General features: G+C 40.1%; 1 protein-coding gene across 1 annotated transcript; it reads right to left on the reverse strand.

The window, feature by feature from the left end:
* Positions 1 to 4,023: 4,023 nt before the first annotated feature.
* On the reverse strand, positions 4,024 to 11,285 carry slc25a33 (solute carrier family 25 member 33). Its single transcript, XM_003444813.5, has 7 exons — positions 11,045 to 11,285; positions 9,144 to 9,317; positions 7,917 to 7,994; positions 6,656 to 6,756; positions 6,374 to 6,440; positions 5,396 to 5,676; positions 4,024 to 5,287 (listed from the first exon to the last, which is right to left on the reverse strand). The coding sequence occupies exons 1-7, from the start codon at positions 11,083 to 11,085 to the stop codon at positions 5,088 to 5,090; spliced, it is 942 nt and encodes a 313-aa protein (XP_003444861.1). The 5' UTR covers positions 11,086 to 11,285; the 3' UTR covers positions 4,024 to 5,087.
* Positions 11,286 to 11,567: the final 282 nt, after the last annotated feature.

The raw sequence follows: 11,567 nt of genomic DNA on the forward strand, positions 1-11,567 counted from the left end.
CCTCTGGGAAATTCGGATAGAATGATGGAGGAGGACTACCTCCCAAACACACATCAAAACTGATTTTGGAAAGGATGACCCAGGTTAACATTAAGCTTTTAGATTGACCTTCCCAAGCTTTGACCTCAACCTTGTTAAAAATTTATGGACTACACTTAAAAGCAGAGTCTGTGCCAGGAAACCAACCAGTTCAAATAAACTCTACCAATTCTGCCAATAAGAGCAGTCAAATATCGAGGCAAAAGTATGGCAGAAGCTTGTTGGTGACTACAAAATGAATCTGGTTGAGGTGCAACATGTTAACTAAATATTAGTGGGGATGTATGTATATACTTGAGCCTGTATGTATACTTTGGAGAAAATTCCAAACAAATTTTTACTTTGCACCCAGTTCTTGTTTTTTAAAGTCATTAAAGATGTTTGCTGTACAATCATTCCATCCTAGAAAAAAACTGTTCAAAGAAATCATTAAAAGCCCACAATTAACATGATATTCATGCTCATGAGAATATGCAAACTTCTGACCACAGCTATAAGTTGCCCGGATATTCTTTTCCTCTCTGGAAGGACTGTGCCAGTGTCTCTTTGCTGGGCTCTGGGCATTTTTCCTCCTCATCTCTTCATTTTGTTTTCTGCTCCGAGTTCTTATTTTCACAGTTTTTCATATGTTTGTATAAAATGTTGTCATAGCAGAACAAAATCCTTCCTGCACGCATCACTGTCTGCAGTGTTTTCATTTACAGCCACAAAATAATTCCACAGGAGTCTCCTTTTTTTCCTGCCATCGTGCTCTCACTCACTGTCTGCTCAGCACTGTTGAGTCATATGATCGCACACTACAAAACACAGTAGAGCACAGCAGGCATCTCCCTTCATTTTGAAATTTAAGTGTGTGTGAATGTGTAACGATCTAGTTGCAATGCCCATGTTGATATTGATACTATGGAGATTTGGATCAAACCACCCACTCATAGCCGTAGAGATACCTGGAAATACCAGGCTCTGTACTATCACAGTACATACAAAACACAAAATTTGGTTTATCCAGTATTTGTTTTACAGAAGTAAAAAATGACACTCTGCTAATCAGTAAGGCTAATAAAGATGCCGTTGCCTTGCCCTTGCTAGCACCAAAATCAAGCTTTATGATTACCATTTGTAATTTGGGGCTATTTAAAAGAGTACTCCAGCAATATAGGACTTTAGTATGTCACAGTGGAAGGTTATCTGTCACAGCAGATATTTATGACTTGTCAGAGGAGGAGAAACACCAGCTTAACTGATCAAATAAAAACATCCATTTTTAAAGTTGTCTATTTTCAGACTCTGGGTACATGGTGTGCCGGGACACTGTCATGCTGACATGTGATACCAGAGCTTCAGACTTCAGACTCACAAAACTCTACAAATGAGGAACAGAAACTGCAGAGATTTTATTAGCTTTTTCTCACGGGTGCCTTATACAGCTTTTTATCGTTTATTTTATTTCTATTTTCTATGTTTTACTGTTTTTTATTTTTTTGTTCAATATGTGTTTTGTATTTTATTGCTGTCTTTTAACCGAAAAGCACTTTGGTCAACTATGTTGAATGTGACAGCAGATTTTCAGGTTTCCAGTCTTCTATTGCACCAATTTGGAGAGTCCGTGCAAACTGTAGCCTTAGTTTCCTGTTAATTAGCTGACAGGAGTGGCACCCAGTGTGGTCTTCTGCTGCTGTAGCTCATCTGCTTCAAAGTTTGACATGTTGTTGACAGTCTCTTACCTCTTGTGTGTATATATAGTGATGTGAAACAGTATTTGGCCTCTTGTTTCAGATCATGAAACAAATTGTAATATTAGACAAAGATAACCAGAGTAAATCCAAAATGTAGTTTTTAGATGATGATTTCATTTATTAAGGGGGGGAAAGGAATTCAAACCTACCTGAATTGTTCCCTAAGTCTAATAACGGTTTGGCACCCATGGTAGCAAGAACTGCAATCAAGTATTTGTTTTTCACATCACTGTGGATCTTTGCACAGTTGTTTTAATTCAGCCTCACTGGACAATTTTTGAGCATGAACACCTGTTTAAGGTCTTTCCAAAGCAACTCAATCAGATTTTATCATATCATTTTTATATATGTTGCTTTTGGAGATCTACCTCATGTTGTCAGGTTTGCACACTATGTTTTCTATTTATTCTGCTTATTTTTTACTAATATTAAAATTTGTTAATTGTGAGAAATATTTTTAAAGAAAACAAATCAGGAAGGGAGAAAATACTTTTTCATTGCACTGTGTATTTGAGAGATAAAATGCGAAAGAGAGCTAGAGCAACTCCCTCTCTCTCATATTTAAATATTAACTTAAATAATCATGAGTTACCAAGGGCTTTACTAGTAAATATAAAAACAGTTCCTAAAGCCTTTATAAAGGGTGACGTATCAGGAAGTCGCACCCTGTATACGTTTCCTAGAATGGGAATTCCACATGACAGCGCTAGCTGCAGTCCTTTGGTCAGAAACCTGTTTGTACTGGTTGGAGAGGGCAATGTGAGTGAATCAACTAAAACAAAATGCAGCAGGAAGGAGTTCTTGCTGATTCACCACTGAGCACTCAGATCGTTTCCCATAACGTGTGACTAACAAATATCTGCTTTTATGTCATTTTCTTTCATTTCACGAGATGTCTTAGATGATGAGGCTGTGGGTTTTTTTCCCCCACACATGACAACCCCATCCCAGCACATGCAGATATAAACATAGAGCTAAAGCCAAAGCAGATCCAAAACTACTTGTAGAGGGCTTAAAATGACCTTGAAGTGACCTTCATCCAATCAAGAATTTGCGATGGCAGTTGTCATGTGGTCCAAATGCAACATGGCAGCCAAGGCCACCTTACCTAATTATTTTTGGAGCCTGTATGCACTCTAAAAATAAATAGGTAAGTCAAGTCAATAGTTGCTTCCATTTTGAAACACAATACCCTTTGTCTATGTTGATAAAGAGATATAAAAGCCTATTATTATTCAATAAGAAACATGCAATTTTTTGGAAATTATATTTCATGATAATGGGTGATGTATGGGGAAGGAGCACAATGCATGTAGTGTACGTTTCACACATTAAGCTGACTCTAAAAAAAACTCCAATAGCTGCAAAAGCTCTGCTGGAAATGTCTGTTTCTCACATATGTAGAGGGACTGCAGCACCCACCAGCTCACTCATTCTGGCCTTATTTTTCAATTTAAAGTAAGACCTCTTTTAGCCACTAGGTTTGAACTTTGGTCACAGAATTATCAGTGACTGCAGAGTGCATTACCATCATCATACCAGCCTTAACAAGCAGGCTGCACACAGCTGATGGCCATTAAGTATTTCACAACTTCTCTGTGTCCCGTTTACGAAAATGGCGGCCATTTCTGTTACACCGCAGTTTCCAAAGTAGGTACTCGTACACCTGCAGCTAACACGTTACCCATGTTTTCTACTGGATATTTCCCATTACCTGGAGCAGTGATCAGCCTGAACCCACAAACATCTGCTCTGCTTTTACACTGAATGTACTTTTACTAAAAACTGCATGTAAAAAAACAATTTGAGTTCTCTGAAATTAAATAAAAGCTATAGTTTGATGACATTAATTTTTCTCTTTGGTCAATTTATTTATCCAGCCCAATGAGGCTGTGGTAAACATCTTGATGTGTACATGACTTAAATTTCACTGCCTTTAAGAAGTGCTTTATTTGTGTTTCAACATCTATTCTGAATGTCCTTAACATGCTCGTTAAACGCTCTCCTTTTTATAGTATAAAAATAAATAAAACTAAACACTTTCAAAAGTGAAACAAGCAAACACACTCTGGGAACTAAACTAGAACTCAAAAAGAAACAAAAACAAAACAAAAAACCACATGCATGCAGACTTCCTCTAACCTGGTGGTTCTCAAACTTCTGTTCACACACCAGAATTTTTGGCAGTCAATAACAATTAAAAAAAATAAAATTTAAAAACTGCCCAGATTGAATTTAACTTAACGCATAAAAACAAACTCTTGTTTATTTCTCCCCAGGTTCTCTGTGTACCCGCTCACATTTGTTCCCCATCACAGTTTGAGAACCACTGCTTAGATCTATCATCACACAGAACAGTCTCACTGGCCGATTAGTCAACGCTAGTGACGCTTTTTTGCCCATTGTTATGGATGAACACATACACAACATCACCCTTTACTCAGACACGTAGACAATAAAACACAAGATGGTCACACACAGGGTAGACTAAATAAAGCGACACTTTCATGTTTACTCGTAGTCGGCTCAGACTCCGTTACAGTGCCTCGCTCGGTCCATCTAGTTTGTTTGGGGGATTTTTTGTATCGTTACACAGAGAAATGCTCATGCTTCATGCTTTATCCTCGTTAACAGATAAGGCAGATTTTTACAACACAATTATTTTGTCAACCAACTGACGCATTTTATTGAGCCACTGGTCAACTGAGCATCCAAGTTTTCATTATATTGCAAAAGTTGCCTATTTTCTCTTTTCCACAAAAGAAAACATACAGATAAGTCTGTGTATGTGTAATATATTAATGAAAAAATATGATAAATTTCTCTGTTAACTTAAACTTTAAATCCAGCAGATCGTGACAAAGTATAACAAGAACCGAAAATAATCTAGAACTGCACTGTTCAGTGCTTCTCAATGATATTCCTTCAAACCTGTCAAATCGTGCATGCTGGTAGAATTTCCACTGATACAAGGAAACAAACACGATCCAAAAACGATAACAGAACAAAAATAATTTAATTAACTTAAAGTTAGTCCTCAGAGAAGATGACCTTTTTCCACAGGTTTGGAGGTTCAATGAGTACCATGACTTCTTGTGTATTTTTAACAAGCTAACAATCTGTCAATAAAATGTTGTGTTTAGCTCTTTGGACGACAGTACAACCTGCTTTAGTTCCATCTTGAGAGTCTTTGTAGCACCACATCAAAAAAAACTATGTGCTGCATTTTCAAAAGTCTATAGGCCCAGTGTGCTTTGGGTTCTGCGTGACATCCACAGTTCGTCAGGAAAATCCCCACTTTCAAACAAGTCTTTACTTGGAGTCTCCCAGCAGATGGACAATGAGTTCATATGTGGAGAGGACGATGGCTGTGTTAGGGATTTGCCTAATTAGCTGTGGAATGAGTCCTCTATAAAAAGCTGCATAGCCTTCTTCCACTGCTATTAACCTCCCTGTCTGGAAGAAATACTTGTATTTGCTGCCTTCCTCGCGCAGCCTTGTCCGAATGACCTCTGTGGGGACACACAAGAAGAATTGGAAAAAGTTAACTATTAAGTTTCCTTTTCTCTGACGTTAGTTATGTTGTAATAGATAAACAATGGGGGTGTGTGTGTGTTTACCGTGTGGGTAGGCTATGCAGGATGCACAACCCTTTGAAAAAGCAGCTGCCATCATGAGGCTGAGGAAGTCTGACGCTCCTTTCTCCTTTTCACCGTTAGGCGAGCTGAACTGCCTCTTGGCGAGGTGTTTCTTCAGTGTCTCATAGATGAGGAAGCAGATCATTGTCTCCGAAATGCCAGCGTAGGACGCAGTCAGGCCACGGTAGAAGCCCCGGACTCCCTCCGTTTTGTAAACATATCGAGCACACTGCAGTGCATTCATCTTCTTCTCTCCTCTGGCTCTGAAAAGTTAAAATAAGCCATGCTCATTAGTGACAAAAATCACATGTGGTGAAGGGGTTAATGGAACAACCGTGGTTTTTTAGTCATCCGTTACAAGTATCACAAGACACCAGATGCCAAGAAATGGAATAAAAAGTTGAAGTCATAATGTGAAGTTACAAAAGAACAATTTTCTTATTGTGTGAATGCTTAGTCAACTGTACAAGGAAACATCATCGAGTTTCCTTATTGGGATGAATAAGCAGCTGGTCTAACCTTGACTGAATGTTGCTTTAAGTTATTAAATCCTCCTTCAACAAGCCGCCCTTTGTGCTACAAGATATGAGTTTTCTCTTCAAAGACAGCCTGAACAGACCTGCTCCTGTGACCTCACATGATACTACTGCCCCGTACTTGGCAATGCAAATGTGGACTCCTCTTCTGCGTGCAGGTCAGTGCGTCAGCAGTGTGTATTTATGGAGCTGGGTCACACGCTCAGCCTCATGCACTGCAGAACCCAAGGACAGTACCAAGAAGGTAGGCTCAGTTTAAAGGTGTCTGTTAAGGTCACGGTATATGGAGTACATTCACACCCACTGAGACTCTGAAATAGGCCAGACCATTTTACACAGATCTGAAACTGAACACTACTGTGTCTAAAGAAAAACTAAATAAATCTTATACATACGAGATAGAAGAAATGAACTGTACACCTACTTTTTCTCCAGCTGCATCCTGGTCTTGACCATCCAGATGGGGTTCATCAGAGAGTTGGTAACAAAAGCTGAAAATAGGAGCAAAATGAGGATATTCAGTATTATCCCTGGACAATAATATATGAAAGTGATCCCATAACAGTAGCCAATGATGGAGCTGTCTACATGATATACAAATATAAGTGATAACATTTTTGAATGTTATCACTGAACTGATACAGAACTGAAGTGTGTTACATTTTACTAATGTTAATGACATGCATGTCAAATTTAGACGTCTCACCTGCAACACCAGCAGATGACATGTGTACCAATCCACTATTAGGGACAAACAGCCCATTGAACAGCTCTTTAGATTTCGAGTATGCAGCAAAGTAGATGGCTCTAAAAAACACAGAAACACAGACTGTTAAGAACTCTGCACAGAGGCATCAATGTGCTTATTTATGAATGCCTTTTTTTATTTTTTATTTTTTTTTTTTAGAAAAGTAAATGTGGTTTCATAACAATTATGTAATGACTCCATTCAGGCTGCTGTGAGCCTTGACAGTGCGTATCCAGAGCAATCTGTTCCCTGCCCTCTGTGCTTGGCTTCTGGAACAGACAGTCATTGCACCAGAACGAGCTGAATAAGCACTGGGCACAACATATGCCCACAGAGCTGCTCTGAATATCAGCCTGTCCAAGCTGGCCCGGAGAGTGGAGAGACAGTGGAACTACTGAGCAAAGGATAATCCTGTGGTTACTAATTAACCGACAGAGAAAAGTATCTGTACTAATCAATAACCTTTTTCACTTTAACATAGTCCCAAAGTCTATTCGGCTTTTTAGGGCATAAGTATTATGACAATTCATTTCACACTTTTATTGCTGTTGTATAGCAAAGTTTACATTCAACACTATTAGCTCCGGGGAAACAGGAAGAAGTACTGACTCTTTGCTGCCACTAAAAATAGAACAAATGGCGTGTTGTTTCAGAGCCAATAATATCAACATATTCTCACCACAGCATCTGTTAATGCCAAACCTCATTCACAGAAGCTCGTTTATCTTGAGTTTAAACAATTACTAATACATAGGCAGCCCGCCCAGATGAGCAAAACAGCTCAGTCACGAAACTGAGGCAGGGGGCAGACGGACTCGGAAGCTGTTGCCATGATAACGGCTTCCTGTTTATGGACAGTTTGTTTTCAACCACAAGAAGAGAAACATAAACAGGGTCTCCTCCTTTTTGTTTTGGTTTTTTTGGGGGTTAGAAGTTGTGGTTTAAAACACTCTGAAGTGTCTAGACTCATTAAAAACTGCAAACTCAGAAATAATTGCTCCATTTCACTTCCTCTGCTTTGTTTATTGTTTCTGAAAAAGAAAACATCTCATTGTGCGTTTACCTGCCAACAGGAAGTATCACTAACACAGAAACTTTTTGTTGAGACTTGAAAACAAAATTAAAAATGGAAAGAATGAAGAATGTGGTGATAGAGGAAAAGGAAAAAAAAAAGAAAGATCCACTAACATGTGAACAGTTAACATTGAATTCATTGTACCTTGAAGGGGCAACACCCACAAGGTTCGGACCCAGTCCACGGAAAAGAGATCTCGGTCCCTCTTTTTCGAGAATGGATCTAGAACAGAAGCAAAGGACCACCAGACATTAAAGACAAACAAAAACAAACAAACAAACAAAAAAAAAACAAACATGCACTGCCACACATGTTAAACTGTCTCCATATTTGCTGCAGCAAGTGTCTGTGCAGGGTTGTTCCAGGTTCTATTAAGGGATTTAATCTGATAGCTGCAATCGTGATCCTGCAATTGCTCCGAGTGTTACACCAGCCCAGTTCACTTGAGCTGGTTCTGCAGCATCTATGCTGAACCCAGTCCATTTGACAGCGTTTCATTTGTCACGTCGACAGTGTTCCCAAGTGGGTTTTTTTTAAACTCCTTGAAGGAAATGACATTTGATCTCTATGTGACAGTCGACTCTGTGTGGGACTGACCAAAGAGGGAGGCTACAACTTCAGTGTGGGTTACTTTCTGTAATGTAAACCTAGTCACTCAAGCAGGGTCCATGCATTCCACTCAAAATTAACACTCAAAACCTCTACTCAGTGAGAAGAGATGTTTATGTCTTACAGCATACGCAGTTTTTATAGCCTACTCCTGAGGCCGACACCAGTCTAGACCTGTTCAGTCCTCGGAGTGTTATATAAAGCTGATGGCACTGTGGTTAAAACCTCCCCACTGGAACTGCTTCTAGTCTTTCCCAGCCTCAAGCATATTCATTAAAGGACCACTTTAATGGATGCCATAAAGACTGGTTTTATCCATATCTTAAAGCTTCATAGAAAAGGACGGTTCTGTCCCTTCAAAAGGCTGATAAAAGGGACTTAATAGGAGCAGGATACAGTGCCCCTAATCCCCACTTAATATAGGACAGGATTAGAGGCATCGTTTTAAGACTACGAAAGCAGAAAGCAAATGACAGCCTCCCAACCCACTTCCACAGACCACATAAGAACCTCACAGGAGTTTATACAACTATTTGACTCAAATATTACCATACAAACACTTTACATCGACAGATCAGGCAAGCCTAAATACACAAAAGCTGTCTGCCAACATAAGTAATAACAATAATAAAGTACCCAACCTGTTCCAAAGGAACACACTGTCCTAATTTGCAGGTAGGGAAATTCAAATGCCGCAGGGAATGGCTCAGACAGCTTGCTGCAGCTCCATTTGCCTGACATCAACACAAACAAATATCTTACCTTAGGACCTGCAGCAGTCCAGGTGTAACACCCCCTGGTCGGATAACCCCTGTGCCACTCAGGGTGCCTAGTTGAACCTGGAAGACAGGCCGGAGGGTGAGGCCCGAGGACTGCAGCCGTGTCTTCAACACCTCCAGAGGACAGGTCACGATGGCTCCCACTGTGCCACTACACCTGCACATAGAAAAATCAGGATTATTGGCCTTAGGGTGTTTAATATTTTGCAGAGCAGAGCAGGTGATGCTTCCTCAGTCCATCTATTCAATGACAGCTAACCTGCTTAGAGTAGTGAGAGTCTATTTTTTTGTCAGACTTTGACTGAGTAGAGTGTTTTGGTGACAAAAACAGCTTAAAAGCTTACTGGGCCAAGTGCAATGAACAATTACTGTCAAAGAACAGGTCATTTGCTCTGCTGTGGAAACACTGTGTTAACCCAACACACCTGGCAAAGGAGTTTTACAGCTCAGACTGTTTAATTGCACTTGGAAAAGCGCACACAGTATTCTCAGTAATTTCTGCACAAACTATTTATTTAGGTCTTTATAGCACTCTCTGGTGCATCTTTATTAAATGTGTAACCTTGTCATTGACAAGCTTAGAAGTCTAGAAGAGATTAAATTAAGCTTCTCTATGTCTGAAGGTCAGAGTCAAACATCTTAGCAAAAGTAACGCCTGACCCAGTTGTGCATTCTCCGTTCACTAATCATTCATCCTGCCCTTTTGTAGTTGCACAGAAAAATCTACTCTTGCATAGGTAGACGTTACGTAATCAACAAACACACACATACACACGCAACCCTGTTGAAATAAAGCGTTGGAGGCCCGCTTTGGTCATAACCACAAAGATAAGACACCCAGGGAAATGGATGCAACAGTGCGCACAGTTGATATTACCAGCTCGACTTTAGACATCGAGAAAAGGCTGGCTTAAAAGCTCAGCCGGCATCCCCGCTTTAATGTATAATGTAAATTCAATTTTCATTGTGTTTTCAAGACCACATGTCTATCACTGGGCATTTCACAAGCCAAGATCAGTAAATACCCTAAAGGCCAGCCGTAACAATTTCAAGGGTAAAATGGCGTCATTAAAAAACAAGCCAATGATGTTACACGCGACCTTAACACTAAGCCGATGCTACACGGCTTCTCAATTTTAAATATTATCAGCCTAATTACAGAAAAATATTCAGAATTTGAACAGGTGGTGCTGGCATCGCTAGTATGGATGTACGTAAAGCTTTTCAGGATTACATAACGCAGAAGGACATGACAGAGCTAAAGGCTCTTCTCTCGTGACTGCGCCACAGGCGTCACAAACGAGACGCTTATAGCTCACCGCAACTTCACAATATCGACACACGCTTCACAATGTTAGTTTTTACACCGTGTAAAATTTTAAAACACGATGTTGTCATCCTCAAAAATATTACGACATCCCACAAGTCCAAACATTTTAACATCCTAATGCTAACTAACGGTAGCTAACCGGCATTAGCAAACTTCTGCACGCTAGCTGACCCACGGGAATAAAAGCCGGGTTTTTCATTGTTCACAGCGGCGTTGCCTGGATTATTAGTCTAAGATATGGATTGGTAACACAAACGTTGCTCGCCTTTTTTATGTAGTTACTAAAAGACACAAAAAGCCCTAGTGCTGAAGTGAAAATAGAAACGTGTCCGACTATAATTAAATGGTCGCGAAATGCCGACACGAGCTAGCTCCAGTTTCTGTTTTAGCATGTTGTGGCTGTGGGCTCTCACATATAACAAATACCTTAAATTAATCATTTTAAAAGTAGTTATATAGTTATTAAGTAACACGTTGCCCAAGCTTCTCGTGTTGTATTAACATGTGAGCTATTAATACCGTGAACGTGAAGCGATAGCATTAATGAGACTCACCCCCCGGCGAAGAGATGCAGCAGCGTGTCTTTTTGTGCCATCTTTTTCTGTTTTTTTGTTTTCAGAAGTCCAACATATTTTTATCACTTCTCTAACAAAGTCGCGCTTATACCGAGGAGAACACACTGCTATGGTTTTATGATCCCAGTCTGTTCCAGTTCGTCTTCCTGCGTCCCTCTACCGGCTTGGTGGAGCGACAGGGTGACCTGAAGAGCTGATCGTGCTGACGTCAGAGGGCGGGCTGGTGGGTGTTGTCCGTGACGTAGGCCCACGTGTTCGCCCTCCCTGCGCCTTTGCTTGTTTCAAGTTATTATTATTCAAGTTATTACACAAGTACTGGTCCATAAACTACTGGCATCAACAGCAGAAGTCGATACCCCCCTGACCGTCGACAGGTTCAATTTAATTTAATTTCTAACTCAAACAAAAACACTTTTGTGTTATTTTTGCTCTTCACTGGGGAATTATAGTTTATGACACACGCCAGTATGATTGTCACTCTGTAGTGGGTGCATAGGTGGAG

The sequence above is a fragment of the Oreochromis niloticus genome, linkage group LG20, assembly GCF_001858045.2.
Source record: "Oreochromis niloticus isolate F11D_XX linkage group LG20, O_niloticus_UMD_NMBU, whole genome shotgun sequence".
Lineage (NCBI taxonomy): Eukaryota > Metazoa > Chordata > Actinopteri > Cichliformes > Cichlidae > Oreochromis > Oreochromis niloticus.

Excerpts from the sequence above, each read along its gene's own strand:
- slc25a33 (XM_003444813.5), bottom strand. The coding sequence starts at position 11,085 with ATGGCACAAAAAGACACGCTGCTGCATCTCTTCGCCGGGGG. Across the intron at positions 6,441-6,655 it reads GTCATCTGCTGGTGTTGCAG|CTTTTGTTACCAACTCTCTG; the intron begins GTGAGACGTCTA and ends TCCTATTTTCAG. Across the intron at positions 5,288-5,395 it reads CTGCATAGCCTACCCACACG|AGGTCATTCGGACAAGGCTG; the intron begins GTAAACACACAC and ends GTGTCCCCACAG.